Here is a 23,064-nt window from a genome sequence, read left to right as displayed (position 1 = left end):
GCCTTTTGTTTTTTAGGTTAAGGTTAAACCCGGTCAAAAGATGGAGACACCCTTGGATTTCATATGTTTATATTATATTTCTTATTTTACTATTATTATTATTTATTTGTTTTCATTTAATGCTATTTCATGTTTAAGAATCTGGGTGAACGGGTCAATGTATGGGTTAAATAGAGATGGGTTAAACCAAATGACAGGAGCAAAGAGACAAAATATTATGTGGAAAAAAAAAAAATCTTGAAAAAATCTTTTTTAAATGGTCAAAATTATTTATTCTTGGTTCCACTGCGGCTCCGAGTCCATGGAGGTCCCACATGAGACAGTGAGCAGCTGATCCGAGGCCTGCGGGTCTGGGGTGACCTCATTCTGGTCCAAACCAGAACCTGAGATGAAGCAGACAGCGCCCTCTGCTGGGCTCTTCAGCTTTTCAACTTGTTGATAAACCTCAAAGCTTCTCGAATATTTCCGCAAGTTTGTAATTTGAGACGTCGTTAAATTGCACAGATTGTTTAAATAAAAATACAAGTGAATACTTCTCCATGTATTACACTGTTACACACTTTTATTAGACAACAATGCTGAATTATTTTACTCTGGAAATTAATATCTGTTTACATAAATGCTGATTAATAGTTCTCAAAAAGATGAGGAGAAACCAGAGCAATATTTAACATTTAATACTTTGAATTTTAAGACAGGGAAGCTGGTGCTCATGGCTACAGTATAAACCATTTCCTGTTTATTGTGACTTGTCTGAGGAAGTTTTTATGATGAACTCGATTTTATGTTTTACTTATATTAACATTAATAAGATTGATTCTTATAGTGAAAAAGAATCAGGATGATGTGTGATAAAAATATCCAGATATTAATCTGTTACTGAACATTAACACTATAAATCTGCATTTATTTATTTTAACAACCTTGAATATTAAAACTAAAAATTAACATGTTATTAATACATAAATAAAAATGAACACAAGATATTGTCTGTATTATAATATCTGTGTTGTTTTTTTAATGTACATTTTGGAAATTAAATCTAAATATGAATATGTTATTAAGAAATTAATTAATTAATTAATTACATTAGCATTAAAACGACATACATTATATTTTTTAGACTAAATATTAACATGCGATTATTATTATTATTTATATAATTTTAATTTTGTAGACCTTTTTTAAGTTTTCAAAATCATTTGATACTTCTCGAAATGTTTTTAACTCTTAAAGAGCTTCTTTAAATGATCAAAATCTTGTTTGACTTCTGGAAATCCAGCAGGGGGCGCCAGAGTGAACTCGTGACCAGCTTCATTCAATTGGAAAAGAAGAAGGAAACTGTCTCTGAAACTAGAACCAGTTTATTTTCCAGGAAGAAAACTTGTGCAGCTTCTACAGATCATTTAAAAAATAAAAATAAAAAGCTAGAACAACACAAAACCATGGATACAGTAAACATCGTGTTTTTTTGTTGTTTTTTTAGTCGTACAACAGTCTCGACAACATTCCTTAAAAACTTCCCAAAATAAATCCAGATTTAACAGCAACATGCACTTCCTCGTCCCGCTCTGAACACAGAAGCAAAGTTCGTCGACGTCCACCGCGAAACAAAACAACCGTCGATTTAAACTATTTAAATATTTACAACAAATCCACTCCCTCGTCCCCTGGCTAGCCTGGCGACTCGTCCAGCTAGTGTCCGACAACCTTTGTGTAGTCGGTTTTATCACACGGTATCTAGTGTCGATTGTGTTGTTTTTCCTATTTGTTTATTTCGATCAGAACGGTCTTAAGAGTGTGTTGAGACACGTTGTGTCGCCTTTTGAAGCGAGTGTGCGTTCATGTCGTGTCATTATAGTGTCTATACTTAAAGTTGATTTACATTCCTACACTAGGATTGTGTATTTCTTCTGAGTCGAGTCACGGGACGAGTCGTTTCAACACGAGTGTGTGACTGGACTCAGCAGACATCGGTGGAAAACAAACACAAAAATGTACACAGGTATTTAGTGTGTAAGTTTGTGTTGTTCACTAAAAAAATAAAAGTGTTTTGTACGTTCTTTGTGTTGTGATGACAGTTTAACAAGAGGTTTTTAAGAAACATTTTATTTAAAATATAAAAGGAAAGTGAAAGTTTGCGATTAACACCTTCTTCAGATTTATTTATATTTTTTAATGATTTTAACTTAATAAAAAAGCCCAAAATTTGGCCAAAGATTTCATCGGGGACGAGAGAGACAGAGGGATTTGAACCACCACCATACCAGTCATGAGGGGGGAGGAGACATGCTTTAGGGAGGGGGAGGGGGGGGGAGTGTGTCCAGATCTTCACGTCGGTCAGAACCTGTCGAGGAGAACATGTGATGTTACTCATGACCATTTCTGTACATGAAAAAAAAGGTTGCGCTACCACCATTTAACCACACCGAGGCGCTGTTCTGACAGATTGATGGCAGTTTATCAGTTGGTGTATTTAACGTTTCAAACATTGGAACTTTTCTTTTTTCAATTTTATGACGATTTTAATCAATTTAAGCATTTAAAATAATAGTTTAAAATTGCGTTTATTGAATAATCAAATTTAAAAAATACGATGTATTATTATTATTATTATTATTTCTATTATTATTATTTTCATAATGAATATGAGCTTGAAATTATAATTCCAATTATTCAAAAATACATTTTCTAAATTAAATCACTTGCCAAAAAATGGTGCTATAATCGTGGCAACAATACTCTAAAATCTAAATTAAAGTAGCAGAAACATTTACATTTTCTTTGTAACAAAGCAGGAGCAGAAAATATCAATTCAATTTAACAATTTTAAAATTAACAATTTTAACATAGAACGCCTAAAATCAGTAAGAAAAACAACTTTTAAATTGTTTTTTGTTTGTTTTTTTTACTCATTATATGCCTGACTTATAGCAAAACTAAGTATAAGTACAAAAAAAACTACAGAATAACAATGTGAGTAAATGTTTTTGTTAATCCTATTAAAAGTTAATTTCTCCTAGTGAACATTAACCTATATTTGTATCTATTTTCAACTAATCGGGAGACAAATCAAATTTTTCTGACTCTGGGTCAGATTCTTGGTCCTGCTGTGAAATGTAACACAACAGCGACAAAGCCAAGAGGCTGATCTGAGGTCAGGGTTCCGGTCAGAAGCGGCAGGTTCTACCTGCTGGAGGATCTCAGGTGCTCTCGACGGTGTAGGTCCTCGCTTCGTTGACGGACGAGGTCGTCTGGTAGTCGTCGCCCAGCAGGCCCAGGATGGGGTACTGGTTCCTGTACCTTCAGAGAGACACATGTTTCTCATCAACACAAGCGTATTTTAACGTAACACAGTAAACAAAGAGACGAGAGTCCGAACCTCTTGGTGATGACGGTCTTCGTGACGTTCTTGTTGCTGCTGCTGTTCTTCTCCATCATCAGCTTCCGGATCTCCTGCGGGTCCGAGCGAAGGGTCAAAGGTTAGCGAGGCGTCTGGTTTGAGTTAGCGTCGGTGAAGGTTTGTGTTTCGACTCGTCGAGGTTGAAACATTCTCGGGTTTGATTTACCGACTTCCTGTCAGAATGTGACCTGAATGTTGCTCTTCTCGTGCGACTCAAGACTTTTCTCTTTTGCTGACATCAGATAAAATAAAATGATGTCAAAGATAAAACCACTAATTGTATATTATTTTAATATCATTTTATTTTACTTTTTACTTCCTTTTTTTTTTACATATTCACTGTTTGGTTAATATTTTCCTATATTTAACGTGTGGTGAGAGTTAAAGGTTTATCTTTTATTATCTAAAAATTATGATTTAAATGTAGATTAAATCTTAAAAACAATATACAAATATATGTTTCAAATATATCAAAGTAAAATCTAACTTGGTAAAAATGTTGTTTTTTTTCAAAACAAAAATAAATATAGAAGAAAATACATTTTCATAAAATATAAATACAATAATAAACACTGTAGTAAATAACACAAAAGTAATTTTATTACAACACAATTAAAAATATAACAAATCACTTAATTTTGTAACTTAAAAAAATAATTATTTGTTTATTGTTAAATCTTTGTTAATTGTTATTTAATTCACAATTAATTGGATTTTAGTCCAGTCGGTCAAAGCAAGAGGCTGTGCAAACCTAATCTGGTTCTGCTCCAGGTTTCTGCCTCTTAAAAAAAAAGGTTGCAACCTTTGATCGAAAAGCAAAAAAAAAAAAAATTTGAAAAGTGACTGTCATATCTTTTTCAATAGCCGTGTTTAGTTGCGTGTGCAGTTGCGTGTGTAGTTGCGTGTGCAGTTGCGTGTGCAGTTGCGTGTGCAGTTGCGTGTGCAGTTGCGTGTGCCTTTGCGTGTGCAGTTGCGTGTGCAGTTGCGTGTGCAGTTGCGTGTATAGTTGCGTGTGCAGTTGCGTGTATAGTTGCGTGTGCAGTTGCGTGTGCAGTTGCGTGTGCAGTTGCGTGTGCAGTTGCGTGTGTAGTTGCGTGTGCAGTTGCGTGTGTGTAGTTGCGTGTGTTGTTGCGTGTGTAGTTGCGCGTCTGACCTCCTCCTGGCGGCTGATGGTCGTCTGCCGCTGGTCCAACATGGCTAAGAGCTCGGAGATCTTCAGCTGCAGAGTTTTCTCGGAGGACGAGGACGACGAGTGGCTGGTGTGGACTTCAGTGGTGATCTTGGTGATCTGAGTCTGTGGAGACCAGAGCGTGACCTCAGGTCAGGAAAAAAAACTCCAGGAGATAGAAACACTCCTAATACTTTTTGTCAACTGAATTTGACAGTTTTCTACATGCCTTTTCAAACCTAAACCACGCCCACTTAATGTCAAAACCACGCCCCCTTTTTGGATTTCCTACTAAAAAAACAGTCAAATCCAGAAAATGATGCAGGTACACAAATATTCAGACGCATGAATCTGTGCACACAAATACAAGCACTTGTACTTCGTTCATCACAATCAACGTGGAACTGATCTCAGACTTGTTCGTCCCTTTCCACGCCCTAATTTACATATTTAAATCATATTTAAATGAACCAGAGTCTATGATTTTTCTCTCTGTGATCATAAAAAAAAAAAATTAAACATGTATTTAAACTGGATTAACAGTTTATACTCATTAATTTAAAACAGTTTTACATGGATCACACGCACAAATTCTTCTTACATTTATACAAAAAAAGGTTTTGTTTACCAGTTAAAAATTAACAAATCATGTGATGGTGTATTTATTAGTGTGTTTTTCAAGGAGATCACTATGATCACGTGATCACACGAGATAACCAGCTTCAGACGCTTTCATTCTGAAGCTTCACTTTGATAAAAACAGACGTGATGTTGTTCCACAAGAACGTCTGTGACTCTCGTAGAGAAAGACTTGAAGCATCAGACGCTGATCATTTTGTTTGTTATATTATAAAGAAAAAAGCTCATATTTCCTTTACATTTTTCTGAATAGCGGATAAAAATATTCAGTATAAAACGATCGATGTTGTCTAAATAAAGAAAGATAATCCGTTACATATTTATAAGTTTGTGAATCATTTAATATCCGCTCGTGTAACTACTAAAAGTTAATTTTTAGTTAATTTTTAATCAATATTGATGGTTAATGTAACTCTGATGTGAACATCTCAACATGACTAGTGACCTTTTTAACGCTCTTTTCATTATTGATACATATGAACTTCGATGTCTTTTTCTGCGTACGACCTCTAAGTACATGAGGCGTTATGAGGAACTGACCCGCAGCTTCTGGATCTCCTGGTCCTTCTCCCGCCTCATGGCCTCCAGCTGGTCCTTGTACTGGCGCGACAGCTCCTCCGTCTTGATGTGCAGGCTGGAGCTGCTGGCCTGACCCGCGTTCTGGAGCAGAAAAAAAAACACGACAGATTTAACTTTTTTTAGCTTCTCGGGGGGTCGGTTCTGAAGGAGGTCGTCGTCACCTTCTGCCGCAGCATCTCGTTCTCCTTCTCCAGGGTCCGGATCCGTCCCTCCAGCTCCTTCAGGCGGAACTCTCGGCCGGAGTCGTCGGAGCGGGAGCTCGTGAGCTGAGTCTCCAGGGACCTCTGGGTCGACGTGGTTTCCTTCAGAGAGATCTGAGCAGAACCGGGAGTTGGTTTGAGATACAAAAGAACTACATATACTGAAACAACACATATATTTGTATTATTAAAGCAAATTTTATGAAGATTTTTAATTTAAATAAAACATGATGTGTACTTGATTAAATTAATTAAATACATTTAAATGCAAAAAGTGACACATTTTTAAATAAATAAATATACTCATATTAAACTTATTTATTTATTATGATTAAACATATTTTTTAATATGTATCAAGACATCTGATCACATACTGACAATTCAATGAGTTACTTAAATATCTCTATTGCCCTTTAAAGTATATACTTTATTGAATATTGTTTTAATTGTTTAAGCGCTTTGTGACCCTGGTCTGGAAAAGCGCTATACAAATAAAAATTACTTACTTACTATTAGTTTTAATTGTTATGTTATAATGATATTAATAAGTACATTTGAGGTATAACAACATAAGAAATAACTTTAAATAAATAGAAATAAGAACATACTATGAAATGGAACAAAAAGTAGATATAAATGCTAAGAAAATGTATTTTTACTTTATGTTTTTTTATATATAAAACAACCTGAAATCAGAAAATAAACGATTAATTATATTTTAATACCATAGTAAAGATGTATAAAATATTAAATTACTTGTTAGCGCCTCATTTAAATATAAATTAAAATGGCTTCGGTTGTTTTCAAGAGTGAATTAAAATAAAAAAATAAGTGTTAAGTGATGATAATCAAGAGCTGTATTTGTTTTAAATAAAAAATAAAATGAAATAAAACCATGGTTTTACTTCCACTCTGCTCGGACCACCCCGTCTGCACTCTCTTCTTCGCCTCCTGTATATCTTACCCAAACTTTAAACTGTTTAAAACTCCCTCGTCTTTCATTTCTTCGGCTCTAAAGCTCGACTGCACATCAGTGTATCGTCAGCAAACAGTGTGACAGTCCAGCCTCACCTGCAGCTGTCGGTTGTTCTCCCTCACGGCCTCCAGGAGGCTGTCGTACTGTCGCGCCTGGTCGGCCTTGAAGCTCAGGTCTCGCTCCAGGGACTCCTTCTCGCCCTCCAGCCGCTGGAACACACACCTGAGCGTCAACACCTGCTTGAAGGTCACGTGACTTTTGCAAAACTCATCAGTCATCACTCAGTCATTATATGTAAACATACAGAAGTTTATTCGGTCGTTCTAAACCCTCTGTCGGTGAGTATGGATATGTGTGCGCTCAAGATTTATGATGCCCAAGCCTCTCGCCCCGGGTAGCTTGGACAAATTCCAGCTTCCCCTCCCCGTGGCCCAATTAGTTTAAGAGGCGGAAGAAGAAGAATTCTTCTCTCTGCGAAATCCTGAAAAGATGTTCATGTCTGGATGTGTTTGTATGACACGTTCATTTCCTGTTGCAGAGAGAGAATCAACTCTGTTCACTCGGCTGTTAATGTGACAGAAGCATTCTTTGCTGCTGGTTGCCAACCAAATGTGTTTGTGGTATCCCTTGTGTTGTATCAGGGTCAAAGTGATCCAAAGTCCCAAAAATAAATGTGTTTGCGATATCCCTCGTGTTGCCTCTGGGTCAAGGGGACCAAAAGTCCAGAAAATAAATGTGTTTGCGGTATCCCTTGTGTTGTCTCTGGGTCAAGGTGACCCGCAATCCTGAAAACAAATGTGTTTGTGGTGTCCCCTGTGTTGTCACTGGATCAAGGTGACCTAAAGGCCCGAAAACAAATGTGTTTGTGGTATCCCTTTTGTTATCTCAGGGTCAAGGTGACCCGAAGGCTCGAAAACAAATGTGTTTGTGGTATCCCTTGTGTTGTCTCTGGGTCGAGGTGAACGACCTCCACCACTGCATATGTATTTATGGAATCCAGAGAGGTTGTTTACCTCGACCCAGATTCAACACAAGGGTTAAAAAGAAAAAAAAAAGAAAAGTTTTTAAACCATGTAATTTGGATTTAAAAAATATATATGTTTTCAATCTTTTAAGAAAAATGGATCTAGACAGAAAAAAGTGTACATAAAAACAAATAGATTCAACCAGAAAGAAAGAAAGAAAGAAATCAGCTTAAAAAATATTATATAAATTTCATTTAAGATCAAAAAGATTTAAAACTGATTTAGCTCCTTTGACAACTGATGAGGATCAGCTTCTCCAAGCTTGAGAACCACAAAGAGCTCCTGATCCTCTCCCTGGCTCTGTTGGATTCTCCAGGTTTTCTAGTTTAGGTATTTTTTAATCATTCCAACAACATCTCAGCCACTTTAACTGTACTTTGTTGTTTTTTTTCAATCTCAAATCGTCACATTTACTCTCTGTTTTTTCGCTTGTATCCTAAAAGCCTCAAAGTCCTGTTTTCCACAGTCGTTGCTGGACTCACGCGCAGGTCCTCGGACATGTGCATCAGCTCCTCCCTCAGGCTGCTGAAGGTGGAGAGCAGCAGACGCATGCTCTTGTCGGCGGTCAGGCGAGTCTGCGGCACGACAACAGACGGACTTTAACGTGAATTCACGGCAGCAGTTTCGAGTGTATCGGAGGGCGTCGACTCACCTGCAGCAGGTAGCGGATCTGTTGCTTGGTGAGTTCAGTGGCTCCTTTGGGGATCAGAGCCTCCACCTCGTCTCGCTGCACCTGAGCAGGTAAATACACAATTCAGCTGTTTTTCTGAAACTGGTGAAGGACACTTGTCAATATTTTGTTAGTATATTCTTCATTTTTTACTGTTTAACTCTCAAAATCTCTCATTATTAATCATTTTAATTGATCTATTGTTGCATTTTCTTAATTTCATTCTGCATTTTTTGTAATTCACACACATCAGTACTACTTACAAATATACATCCAATTTATTTGTTTCTTACATTTCCATTAACACTTTGTTTAAAGAAATTTAATTCATTGATTATTTTCTATGTAAAAAAAATTACACTTTTTTATTATTATTATTATATTTTATTATTATGGTTTTGTACTTTTTACCCAAAAATAATTAAAAGTAAATTATTATAAACATTTTTTTTTATTTACATAAAAATATTCCGGCAACAGTTCCAAAGACAAACACACACTTAAAGTTCTGAATATTTTTCTCACCTTGTAGTCTTTTGAATCCAGATTTTTGCTGAAAAACAAATGACAATTTTACTCAAAATAGTTAAATAATGTATATTTGAAACATGATAATGTTGAATCTGCAATACTTTAGACCTCTTAGAAATAACACTGTGTAAAAATATAAGATGTAAATAAGAATTAAGTGGATTTATTTTTAATTAGTAAGAATTTTGATAATTTACTTAAAATGGCAACCTTTATCAAAATATTATATATCAATTATTTGTTGGATAAGTTTATAAAACTGCAAAAAACATTAATAATTTGGTCAGGAGTGTAATCTGAGAATGAGGTCAGACAAATATAAGTCAACTGTCAATCAACTGAATCAACAGAAATATCATTAAATATAAATAAAGACGTTTTAAATTAATATTTTTCCTCATCTCATTTGAGCTAAGAACATAAGTAGGACACTTTTTTGCTATTTATTTTTCATGCTAGTCCACAGTGAAGCACATCTGAGTTATTATCTTCTTATATTTTACATTAAAAGTATCCAACTTGAAAACTCAAGTTAAAACACCGTTGATGTTGGCTGTGTTCCATTTGTGTTTTTTCTACTTCATGTTTGTTAAACATACATGTTAAACTTTCATTATTGTTCTCTTTTTTATAAATAATCTCCTGATTTGTTTAACAAAAGTGAAAAAAATAAGAAATAAAAAAAGGGAATACATTGAAATCAACACGTTAGAAAACTCTAAAGTGGAACGTGGCCGGAGGATGCGTGACACTCACTTCCCTTGGATCCTGGACACGTTCTCGTAGATGCACGAGTGGATGTCGACGTTCTTTCTGTAGACGTCGGCCAGCAGCTCGCCGAAGTAGCGCGTGTCCATCTTGGCGGGCTCGGGAGCGCTGCACTCCGTCCTCACCTCCGTCCTGGTGATCCTCCCGATCGCCGGCGGCGGCTTCTGCTGGATGGTGTTGATGATCTCCGTCTCTACGACCTCCACCTCCTCCTCTTCCTCCTCTTCCTCCTCTTCATCCTCGTCCTGAAGGAACAAACCACACAGTTTTACAACAACATAGGAGCCACCGTGAGATTGTTTGTAAAAAGGTAAATTAAGAAAATCCTAAAAAATATATACATTAAAAATACACATCACTTTTTTTAATAGTTAATAATTATTAATAAATAATAATAATTCAAATAACAATAATGAAATGGTTTCAAATAAAAAGACAGCTACAGAAAAACGGTAGTTTTACATCATTTATAGTGCAAAGAAAATGTCAATATACAGCATGTATATGTACTGTATATATTTATAATATATATATATATACACTTTACTTTACACAGCGCTACAGTGTTAGCGCTCGGCTAGCTTAACCCTACAGCTCAGAGCAACTATAGAAAAGACCACATGTGGCCCTTTGACTACATGAGGGACACATAAATACAGTCAAAGGTAATATAGAAACGAACAATATTATTTTGTACTTTATTTGTATTATTCATAAATACTCTCTAAATATGATTATAGATTAAGAACGATTTTTTTTCCCGTTTTGGCATTTTTTGTGAGTATTCATTTCCCCTTAAAATGATTTAAGTGACAATAAAAAACATTTGGTAAAATAAAATTGCTTTTATGTGAGAAATACAATTAAAAAAAGATACAATACAAATGTTCACATTTTTAACTTCATTTATTCGTTTTAATTTATACTTTTTTAGCTTGATGGACCCTCACAACAGACTGTAAGCACTAAAAAATATGGTTTTACTCAGGGCCGGGTCTAGACAGGCATGTATGAGGGGGCAGCCACAAATCTTGAGGGGGCATTGTGCCAGGCCCCCTCTTGCCCCTGCCTAGACCGGGCCTGGTTTGAGGGGGCACAACATTTATTTGAGGGGGCCCAGGTTGCCTTTAACTTATGGATAGAAATCGTCATTTTAGCAAGAAAAGTATGGTGGCCCTGAAGGACACATTATCTTGGATTCTGGTTTGGATTTTATATTGTTGTTGAACATTCAGGGACATCGTAGAGACTTGAAGAGTGTTTTTTTTTTAACTTAAATTAATGCTTTTTGTTACCAATTATGATGTATAATAAAATGCAAATCAACATATTGATTATATTTCCATGTTTTCTCATGGGGAAATAGTTTTTTAAAATGTTGTGTAAGTGGTGCGCCAAACATTTAATTAAAGTAAATAATATAAATATAATTCTAGAAGCATCAGAAAGGAAAACAATACAACTATTTGTCATATTAGGTTAATAAAAAATAGATAAATATTTCCCTTCAACACCAAACTGATCCACTTTCCTTTGTTACATTACATTCATCTTAAATGTATTCCTATAAAACTGCCTCTTTGACCACTCTGATCTCAGTAGGTCACAATATTGGTCATTAAAGTCATTTTAAAATCACAATTCAGTGTTTATTCTTCTGGATTAAAGTCTATGCGTCTGTTTTTATCATTAGAAGGGAGAAAATATTGTTAACTTCATTTCAGTTCACAGTTATTTCAGGTTTCTTCTGCCAATTTCTTCTTTGTTTCATATGAAAATGATTATTTTGGCAAACTGTTGTGCCTTCACACCTATTCTAGAAAATCTATTAATAATAGTTTGAGAAAAAAATAAGTATTTTGCAGGCTTCATGACATGACTTGGCCGAATCTGGCCCCCGTGCTGACACATGTGACGTTAAGTATTCAGGTCACACCTGAACACTCGACAAAACAACAAGATAAAACAACCACGGCGATCGTAAATCTCAGAGGATTCTTCCTTTCGATCGTCAAATTCTTCTTTCATTACTTCAAGATGATTTTCTTTTTTCAACCACTGATGCCAGCTCTGAACCGGCAGATGTTGGCTTCTATAAACCAAGTCACAGAGACGTCTCACTTTCACACACACTTGTCAGATTTAATGCACGCACACACACACACACACACCTGTCATCTTATCAGTGTCACACCATCGTTGCATAACCAGTTACCAGCCGCTCTTTTCTCTAGAAACACTCGTCACGCTGCCAGTGTGTTTACACGCAGTCATTATTCTGTCAATCCAAACATAAATCTTCATTATTTACACCAACTAGCCGTTACAAAACATTGTACCAGAATGCTGCACGACTAGTTAAAAGGTGTGACATCAGGGACAAACAAAGTTGTTTTTGTAAAAAGACCTTTAAGGTGGAAATAATGTGTTTAAAAAAGTGAATGAAGATTACACACACACACACACACACACACACACACACACATACATACACACACGTTATCTGTCGGTGTGGGTGTGTGCTTCAGTGGGTGTGTGCGCATGCTAAACATTCCTGCATGGATAAGTGAGGACGATCAGAAGAATCAACTTGTTTTCACCTGACGACGAACAAATTTGAACTGGAGGAGAAGAGGGCGGAGCTAAAGGAGGCCAGGCCTTCAGTGACGCCTGCAGCAAGAACTCACTCGTCGCTTTAATGAAAAGTTTGTTTCACTGACAGATGTACAAATCAGTCTTCAAGAACACACAACCAAATTAAAAACCAAACAAATTATACCACAAAAGTAAAGACTAGTAGGGTTGTGAGAAAATACTGATTGATTTAAAAAATACTGTATCAATATTCAACTGCAATGTATTGATTAAGAAAATCATACTTTATTTTGTATCTATTTTACGGTTTATATTTCAATACCGTTTGTGTCAAATAAAATAACTATTTTTTATTTACAATTAACATTTATATTATTATTATTTTATGAAGAAAATATCGATACACTTAAATATCTAAGCTAATATTACCTCATGCACTATTTGCACTACTTGTACTTTTGTTGCTCTGTTTTTTTAGTTTTTTTTTAGATTTTTATTCTTTCAAATGTATATATAGTTATTTATATATATAGATATATATAGGTTTATTTTTACTGTGCACTTTTGTTTCTTACAAAGTAAGAATTTCATGGTATGTAGTACCTATGACAATAAACGTTAAATCTTAATATATACAATAAAATTCACAATACTCTATCGATATTCAATCATATTTTGTATTGTATCATAGTTCTTTTATTGTTAATGTTAATAAAGTGTGTATAAAATACATTTGTTTTAAATTTACAATTAACATGGAATTGGTCACAATGTTTGTTTGTTTTTTCATTTTTGTGTTGCAATGAAAATTTTGTTAGCTAGATGGCAGCTAGTCATTCCGGCCATGGCTGAGGACAAGAGGATACAGCTGACTCCAGTAGTTTTTAAAGCTGACGTTTGGTCGTATTTTGGTTTGAAAACAAATGAAAGCAGTTCGTCAAGAGTCATGTGGTTTGTAAATCTGCAACACCAGAGTCAAGTACTCGACAATACTACAAATCTATCCTTGTTACTACACTATGGTAATATATGGTATTGTTGCCCCTGTATCGCGATACGTACCGTTTCCCCAGATTGTTGCCAGTGGAGATATTTGAAAACAAATTCAACAATACACAAGTCAATGACTGGCCACGATTGGTGCGTCCGTGTCATGAACACCTGACCACCAGCAGATGGCGAGGTTGAGACGACTCTTGTTCTCACATACCTGTGACAAGAGAGCAAGAGAAGCCGAACACCTCGAACAAACGGATAAAAATTCACGCATCAGGAGTCAAACTCCTCCAGGTGAGTCGTAACATTTCCTGCAACCTATGCTAATGCTAGCTAGCATCGTTGCTAAAAACTGAATAATGCTTCAACAGATCCAGCAGTTTCTCCCATGGTCAAGTTAAAACAATTGTTTTATCATATCCTGACAAAAGTCTTTATCATTTTCTCATCTTTTTTTATAGCACGCCCCCTAGTGGACTTTCTGCACTGGTGCGATCATCACGTGATCATTTTGACTTCACTCGTCATCAAGAGACTCAGATGAAGACTCTTCTGTTGACATGTGAAAGAACATATTGTTGACTCGGATTGTTGTCGACGCTCACAGGCGTGTTGTTGAACTATCACACACACAAACACACACACACACACACAGTTGCATTTTCAGGTGAAACAGTCGACGTCTGTTGAACCGATGGAGACTTGAAACTCAATAGTTGTGTGTGTGTGTGGTTCAGTGTGTGAGGCCGAACTCTGAAACCACAGAGAAAACCAAGGAGTCATGTTACCACACAATTGTGTGCGCTTCTGTGTGTGTGTGTGTGCGACCAAGTAATGTCCACACAGACTCTTCTTCTGCTGCGTAGTCATGTTCTTCACCTGCAGCGTCAAAGCTTCTGTTATCGAATGTATGATTTGTATCTAACCAGCACTAAAAGCCAGATAAACATTTATATAAGTGCAACTATTTAAAGTTTTATAAACTTAAAATTAAACGCATTAACATGTCACACGTAAGAGGTAAGTAATAAAATATACTCGGCAAATTCTTCCTTCATATAGCCTTCCGTTATTTTGATGTTCATTGACATAGAAACTGTTTAATTTGTATTGAAAACTTTGAATTAAATAGCTAATTTGAACATCAATAACATGGTTGAAAATGTTAAAAAACAGTCCCCCCCCCCCACACACACCTATTGGATTGACGCAAGGAATTTAAACCACAGAATCAAATTAAACTCAGTCATAAAGATTTTGATTAAAACTATACTTGGGCAACAACAAGTAGCAACTGGAACATTCGATGCTGCTAAACAAGCAGCCTGCAGGTGATTGACGTGCGCCAACAAGCGCTCGAGAGATTCCGACTGTGATTTCAGGTGAAGTACGTGGGAAAGAAAAAAACGTTTGGGCCACGAGACCAAGAGAAAATCGTCCTCATTTTGGATTCGCTCATGTGCCGCTTGTTCGTACCTGCCGCTGCACACTTCCGAGTACACCTCTTGTTCTCGAGTGAAGGATCCTTCTAATTAGTACCAGGAATAGGTTCTCTGATGACCCGTGGGCGGAGACGACTAGAGGTGTGTATTGGTAAGAATCTTATGAAACGAATCATTATATATTGTGATAATGTACTGTACTGCAACAATACCATACATTAACATACTGTAGGAACGATATTTGTATATTTGTAGTACTGTCCGAGTACTTGACTCTGGTGTTTCTCTCAGAATATACAGACCACACGACTCTTGACGAAGTAGTCACTGCTTTCATTCGTTTTAAAACCTAACGATGTCCAAACATCATCTTTAAAAAGCAGCTGGAGTCGACTGTATCCTCTTGTCCTCAGTCATCGACGGGATCTCGCAGGATTTTGGATTACTTTAAGTATTTTCAATACAAGATGGACGTTAAAGACGAGCATCAGGGAGGTATTTGGATGTTTTTAGTCGCTACATTAAAATAAACAAAAGATTTTGCCTATAACTGTAAAAAAAAAAAAAACACAGAATACTCTGATATCGACTAAAGGTTGGGATTATTTTCATAGTAGAAAATGTTATTTATAATTATATTACACAATTCATCATGTGACCTGTGATCTTTTTTTTATACGGCAACCAGATGTTTAACCCCCGTGTTATCTCAGGGTCAAGGTGACCCGAGGGCCCAAAAACAAATATGTTCGAGGTATCCCTTGTGTCGTCTGGGTCAAGGTGAAAAACACAACACAAGAGACAACACAAGAGTTAATTGCATCACAAAACGAAAAACTATGAATGTTAATTGTAAATTTAAAAAATGATGTTATTTTGTTTCAAACACACTTCATTGAGATATAAACCATATTAAAAAAGAACTATAAAAAATGATTAAAAAAAATGTAATAAAGAAAAATGTTTTTTAAGCCATATAGTGATTTTAAATATTAATATTTTGAATAAAACATTGCGATATTTAAGTTGATCAATGTTTTTCTTGCACCCCAAGAGACGACACAGGGAGTTGACGCGGGAATTTGTGGACACGGTGCCAGCAAAACCAACTCCAGATGAAGTAGCTGGTGGTGCAATTCCGCAGGCTCGGCGTAGCGTCAAGAGGGCGTCATCATAAAACGCACCTGGATGTTAAACCGGATTGGACTAAAAACACACATGATCTTTTAAGAAAAGGGCAGACCGTCCCTGTTTGTCACCAAGAGTAGAGACTCTCAGTGGTTCATGTTCAACAGCTAAGTGTGTGTGTGTCATCGCGAAGGTTTAACTGCCCTGACCTTTGTGCTCTTTAGCAACCATTAACAAGAGAGGCCGAGAGACACTGAAGAAGCTCTCAAGTCTGCGGAACAAACCCGTCTTTTGTAACATCCTTGAGCTCAAAAAACCTCGAGAACATGTCAGAGAAAAGAACCTCTTAATGATTTTCTCTGCAACAAGACTGAGCACGACAGCGACGCATCATCATCTTCGACCTTCAATTGTCGCTCCAGAAACGCACAATCCTTTTTAACAAGTGATCTTTAGCTTCTGACGCCACACGTGAACCGGCGAGGGTTCTCACGGGTCGTCAAACGGGTCGTCAATTGTCGCACAAATCCTTTGTTGACGCAACATTCATGGCTCTGTAGAATGAAGTCGCTGGAATGAGGAGACACGCCCTGATTCACACCCGGCCGAGGCCACCAGAGTTTCTGAACAAAGTGCTGTTGTTACCGAGGGTGCAGCCACACACACACACACACACACACACACTAGTAAAGACATTACTGTACTTTCACCAAAACACATTCAAGGCTTTTGTCCAACTTCCCGTTCAGTTTCCCTGAGTGACAGAAGGGAACGACCAGAGAAACAACACTTCGACACAACACTGAGCCACAAAAAATCCCCAAAAAAACGTTTTAAAATTAAAAAGTATTTGGCATATTTGTCAAAACGATGTCAGGTATTCACTCCTTGTTGCTCTCGGCGAGCAAACGTCTCACTTTTGTGTTACATCATCATTCCGAGACACAGCTTCGGCATAACCAGAATTCCTCAAACTTGTTTTCGTTGTTGTGCAAATAGGTAGTTGTGAATTTGCATATAAGAATTCAACGTGTTTTTTTTATTTATATAATATAGTTGTGATACATTTGTGTGACTTCTGATGCAACTTTGTGAGATGTGTAAAGGTCAAAGTACACACAGGGGCTCCTTGTGTGTACTTTGTGTGTTTGTGTAGTTGTCAGGGTGTTTGAGAACATGTCTTGAACTTGATGTCTGTTTACAAAAAAAACTGTTGAGTTGTCATCTGTGTAAGCAAACCAACAACCTCCGTGTACGTTGACTGGAATATTATATCATGAGTATTTGTGTGTATCAAGCGAGTCATTCTATGAATCTGGTCCATCTTTGTAAAAGAATCATCCGGGACAAAAGACGATTAAGTTATCTTAAACACATGACCTGATGAATCTTTAATATCCCTTAACAGTCAGGATTCACTCAGTTTTTAATAGAATCATCTTTATGTTTGTTATTTCATTGTAGATGTACACAATTTATATTCTAATCTTTAAAGAATACAAAGAAACAAAGTGTCACAGGGTTGCCTGACTGCAGCTAGCATTGTTAGCCACTTGCTAAGCTAGCAAGTTAACCATTCAGTTAAAAATGTATTTTCATTTTAAATTACAGTAAAAAATAAAAACTTCATTGAATCAATTTCTTTCTATTATGTGTAATGGGGCGGTGAAGTAAAGTTAACTACTTTCGAGCCACCAAAAAGAGCAAATAAATCAAACTGCGTGGGCCCTCGACTGTTTGAAACCTTGGCTCCTGTAAGGGTTTGAGTGATGTCTGTGACGTCACCCTTTGTACCAGAACATGCTATCTGTTACTGTGTGGTATGTTAAGTTGCAGTGTGGACAGAAACGAGGAGTTTTAATTTAGATTTTTTTTTTTCATTTTGCATCAAGAGCATCATTATTCATGAAAATGTATATTTAAAAATAGAGATTTTTAATGAATATTTTTAATAATTTTTTTTAAGTGGTTTTTAAAAAATGTGCAAAATAAAGTAAAATTGTAGTTAAAACTTTTGCATTTACGACCTACAAACTTTTGATTCATTTAAATACATTTTGACACATTTTTTAATTTTTTAAAAACACTTGAAATTGACTGGACAAAAAAAAGTCACTAGTTTCGCGAAATGACCCAATGTTGTACCAGTGTGTGTGTGCATGTGTGTGTGTGTTGTGTATTTGTGAAGTCCGACCTCTGCCAGGCTGGGCTCTGGGCTCTTGGACGACTGGCTGAACACGGATGACATCCCGCCCACACTCTGAAAGAAAAAACACACAATCTGTTAAATTTTGACAGCACATTAACACAATATGTGTTTTTACTGCTTTGTTTCTAAACAGGAAATGCAAAGAGAATAGCTTCACCGTGACTTTTAGCATGTACGCTAATAATAAAAGCTAAAACTTAGCTTGTGATTTAGCCATAATTGACGTTAGCATTGCGGATTTACAAGTCCTTCAATGTTAAACAAGGTTTCAAATAGAAACATTTACACGTGTTTTCATCCACACAGTCACTTATATGAGTATTTTCATTCTATAAAGTGTGTTACTAAGTCAAGTTATCTGTCGTCTGCTAGTTTAAAAGCAAAGCTAGTCGCGTGATCCAGTTGTAGCTTCACAACAACACCAATATCTGATAACAACCCTAATATTATCAGTTTTATCTTGATCTTTAAAGTATATACTTTATTGAATATTGTTTTGATTGTTTAAGCGCTTTGTGACCCTGGTCTGGAAAAGCGCTATACAAATAAAAATTACTTACTTACTAATATTTTAACTTTTTAAAAATTCTAATTTGTGTTTTTCAGTACAGGGTACTGGTACCGGTCCATGAGGAAATAGTTTGCGGGGACAGAAAGAAAAATAATGTATATAATTTCTGTGTGATTGATTGTTACTGTCTGAAATGTGCTTTTTTAATTTTCAATCTGTAAACTGAAGGAATAATTATCGAAACACAAACTCTACGTCGTTTATTTTCACCGTTTTAATCTGAATGGCGGTCCGTGAATGTAACCCAGACTTTCAACCGGTCCTGGATCAACACTTACAAGTACAAACAGAAGTCCTCAGCACTCCAGCGGTGTTACTGTCACAAGTGTGTAGTCAGCAGAAATGGAATGTGTGTGCGTAAGTATCAGGGTGTTCCCACCTGAGCGCCGTCAGACTGGGCGTGACCCGCCTCTGCCGGCGGAGTCACCGCTCACTACTGGATCAAAACCACCGACTGGGATTCGAACCATCGTGTGGACAAAAGGGTACAAAGGTGAAGCTCACGTGTCGATGACGACGCAGGAATTCACCCGAGAGGCCGCAGAAGACACAAGTCTGAACTGTCCTCGAGTTTTGGTAAACGTTGATCAGTCAGGTGTGAATAAAAGTAGTTGTTGAACTTGAAGTAGAAGATCAGAAGGAGGAGTTTGTGGGCAAAGTTTTAAAGACCAAGTCTCGGGGTTAACAATGTTTATAACGTGTAAAACAGTGAATAAAGTTCAAAAAGAAAAATATTCTCGTCTTTTTATGTGTAAACCTGACCTCAAAGTGAACTTTTGGCCATCGAACAAATGTATTTGACTCTGGCGTACTCGTGAACCCCTTAAGCGCAATTTCGGCTTTCTTACATTTCTTGATCTGGAAGCCGTTTGCTTAGCATTTTTAGTCACGTACCGAAGATTAACCGTTAGCTTTCAATCGTTACTCAAAACTGCTGTCATGCTGCAGCCGCACCTATCTAAGGTGTGTCATCGAAAAGGTTTTTCTCTCTTTTCAAATGCGTGTCTCGCTGAGATCAACCCTCAGAGAACAAGGTGGAGCAGAACCGTCAGGGAGGAGGAGGAGGCCCCGGTAAACAACAACGTTTAAAATCATTAAACTCTTGATTGTAGATTTTATGTTGTGCTTTTATTTCTTTGGTCAAGAGCCAGAGTTTTGCATTAACTGTTTTTCTAATTCAGTGTTGAGAGTTGCTTCACCAGTAGCTGCCAATGACTTTTCAATCATGTTTCCACAGGCTTTAGTTGCTCTTTAGTTTGACTTTTATTATCCACTTTTTGCTTATTTTTATTCGCAATATCAGTATTTTTTCTATTAAACTCAATTAAAAAAATGTTTTTAAACAAATGTCAAATGTTTTTATATAGTTATTTTGGTCATTGTTATTTTATCAGTTTAACTCGATACAATTACAATAACTAACCCAATCATTTAGTTTATTCCTCTACTTTGGTGTATAGTGTTATTACAAAGTAACATATTTCAGTATTTTAATAAATAAAGTAATAATCCTTTTTTCATCCCTTGTTCATTAACAGTCGCATTATATAATTTGGATTGTGGAATGTTGAGGCTAAAATACATTTTAGGATTAGGAGTGGCATTAATTTGATAAATAGTGAGATTATATTGTGTTGAGAAAAAACATGTTTCTCATGTTTTGTCTGGTGTTTTTTTGTATTGCTGTCATTACTGTCAGGCTCAGAAACGAATATCCCTCCGATAGTATTGAATAAAATGACAATAGTAACCCTTGAATTACAAGAATAATGGTAAAACTCAGAGTATCACAGTTGACAGAGTCCACAATTAATCAATTTAACAATCCTTAATGAAAATAAATATGTTTTCCTCAGATATTGTAAATCTATTGTTCTTTATATTCTCTATATTGTGTTCTTCTGTTGAGGTGTGACTGGAAATGGAAAATAAATTTTTCCTAAGGGATCAATAAAGTCATATTGAATCTAATCAAATGTTTAACATGTACGATATAGGCCAGTTTTCGAAACTAAAAGGAACTAAAGGCACAATTCCTATGTTAATGCTGTCAGATAAAATCATCAAAAGACAGAAAACTACATTTTTAATAGCAGCAAATATGTCTTTTCAGCTCTTTAGTTCTGTGACGTACTTTCTGTCGACTCAAAATCTGACCCACAACTGTATAGCCTGATATTTCTTCAAAGAAATGTGTTATTTATAAACACGATGACATAGTTCCCTCTGCTGACTCCACTTCATCCACTCACATGAGCACATCATACGGTGAGAGAATTCAAACCCAAGTGTGAAGTGCGATGAGATAATGCAACATGAGTGACATGTTTACGACTTCTTTGCCACTATAGTCGTCTCTCAACCTGCTGTGAAAATCTGTGATGCATTCATTTAGAAACAATTGCTGTTCATTTAAAACCCTTTTTAGACACGTTTCAAAGCCAGAATTCCTTCTAGAAGACGAAGTCAAAGTACACATGGAAGATAACTTCCTCATTATATCACTCCAAGGCCAAAAATAATACAAAATTCATTTCACAATCTATCTTGTTATGAAGCCTCATTAAACCAAAAATGTGTTTTATCTAGAATACAAAAGGTGAATCACAACCTGGATATAAATTACCTTTTGTTATTCCAGTCAGTGACAATTTAGCAACATTTATAACTATGACCCGGTGTTGGCAGTAAGATATCAAACAATACAAAAACATTGTCAAAATAATAGTAAAGTAAAAACGGATCAGGAGGTATTAGTTCAACTAGTTTCCTAGACTGCGGACGGCACTGCCAGAACCCAGAAGGTTCCAAAGCGAAAATTTACAATGGCTTCCAATTCAAATTTTCATCTGCCAAGGACGTTTATCAAAACGTTTTTTTGTTTCACTCTTTGAAGTTGTAAGTGTAAATACTGATTTGCTTGTTTCCACTTGACTTGAATATTAATATTGGTTTAAAAACTTAACTTTTTTTTTTCCTAAAATGCAAACATAATGATAAAATATATAGGGGATTGTTTACATATGCCAAAACAAAATTACATTATTTTTTTATTTAAATAATCTCATTAAACTGTGGACTTGTTGTTTTTTTAAGCTAGTTTTAGTGTTCATTTTGGCTTTATTTTGGCGACACTAACCCCTATCATGGGGGTTGTTTTGTAGATTAAGAACAAATCGAAAACAATGCGAAAATCGTGTCAATTTATTTCAATTGGAATAAACAAACATGTTTAAGTGTTTCTGCTAACTTTAACCAGGTAAACTAGTTTTAAATACTGTTTACGTATATGAGTAAATGTTTATCTGAGTTGTTGTAATGTGATAATAAAAAGCGGAATTAAAAGTGATAATAAAGTATGGCAGCTGGTGTAACAGGTCGGTGGTGCGTTCAGGGACTCACGGCGCTTCGCGTCTGGTACATCAGGTCGGAGTCGTGGCTGCTGACGCTCAGGTGCGGCATCGCCTGCAGGTAAACCGGCTGCATCATCTGCTGCTGCACCATCTGTTGCTGCACCATCGGCTGCTGCATCAACATGAACGACTGCTGCTGCACGGGCTGCTGCTGCATCGGAACCAGATACCGGACCGTCTCGTACGAACCGTTGGCGGTGGCGTACGGCAGCGGAGACACTGTTCCGCCGGAGATCAGCGTCCTGCTGGTGGTAGTCGTCGACGTCGGCTCCGGGGACGCGACGTTCACGGTCCGGTAGCTCGTCCTCGTCGTTTTCCTGCTCGTCTCGACGGACATGGTGGCGGGTTCGGAACAAAAACCAAAGGCTGTCAGAAACAACTTTTTTTTTAAGTCTCGGAGAGAGAATGAAAGTTTCTGCTCCGTCGAAGAAGCAGCGCCGGGTTGACTTCCTTCTGGAGGTGAGAAGAAAGTCCGGTTCGAGGAGTCACGTCTGGGGGGAGGAGGCCGGAGCCCGAGGGAGGTGCGCGGATGTGCGTGCAAATATGTGCAAGGGGGGGGCGGGTCCACTGGAGCCCAGAACCATGCCACGAACCACACGAGATGGTTGAACTAGTGTTGGTAAAATGATGTTTATCAGGAGAATGAGAAACATGTCGTTGAACCAGACATTAAACGTTTTCAAGTGACTTCATTCTTTGAATTCTAGCAGATGTTCAGTCACGGGAACCACACAGTAAACAGAGAATAAC

The 23,064-nt window shown here is 36.7% G+C and overlaps 1 protein-coding gene across 1 annotated transcript; it reads right to left on the bottom strand.

Annotated features, from left to right (window-relative positions):
* Window positions 1-1,346: 1,346 nt before the first annotated feature.
* On the bottom strand, window positions 1,347-22,807 carry pof1b (POF1B actin binding protein). Its single transcript, XM_087807498.1, has 13 exons — window positions 22,304-22,807; window positions 18,316-18,381; window positions 9,949-10,205; window positions 9,187-9,214; window positions 8,644-8,724; window positions 8,474-8,566; window positions 7,062-7,175; window positions 5,951-6,103; window positions 5,751-5,870; window positions 4,557-4,697; window positions 3,383-3,456; window positions 3,191-3,303; window positions 1,347-2,347 (listed from the first exon to the last, which is right to left on the bottom strand). Exons 1-12 carry the CDS (start codon window positions 22,649-22,651, stop codon window positions 3,204-3,206), a joined length of 1,575 nt encoding a protein of 524 aa, XP_087663624.1. The 5' UTR covers window positions 22,652-22,807; the 3' UTR covers window positions 1,347-2,347; window positions 3,191-3,203.
* Between the last annotated feature and the right edge of the window lie 257 nt (window positions 22,808-23,064).

The sequence above is a fragment of the Callionymus lyra genome, chromosome 14 (assembly GCF_982586985.1).
Source record: "Callionymus lyra chromosome 14, fCalLyr1.hap1.1, whole genome shotgun sequence".
Taxonomy (NCBI): Eukaryota; Metazoa; Chordata; class Actinopteri; order Syngnathiformes; family Callionymidae; genus Callionymus; species Callionymus lyra.
The sequence above is the reverse complement of the archived record's forward strand: the minus strand, read 5'-3'. Positions and strand labels throughout refer to the sequence as shown.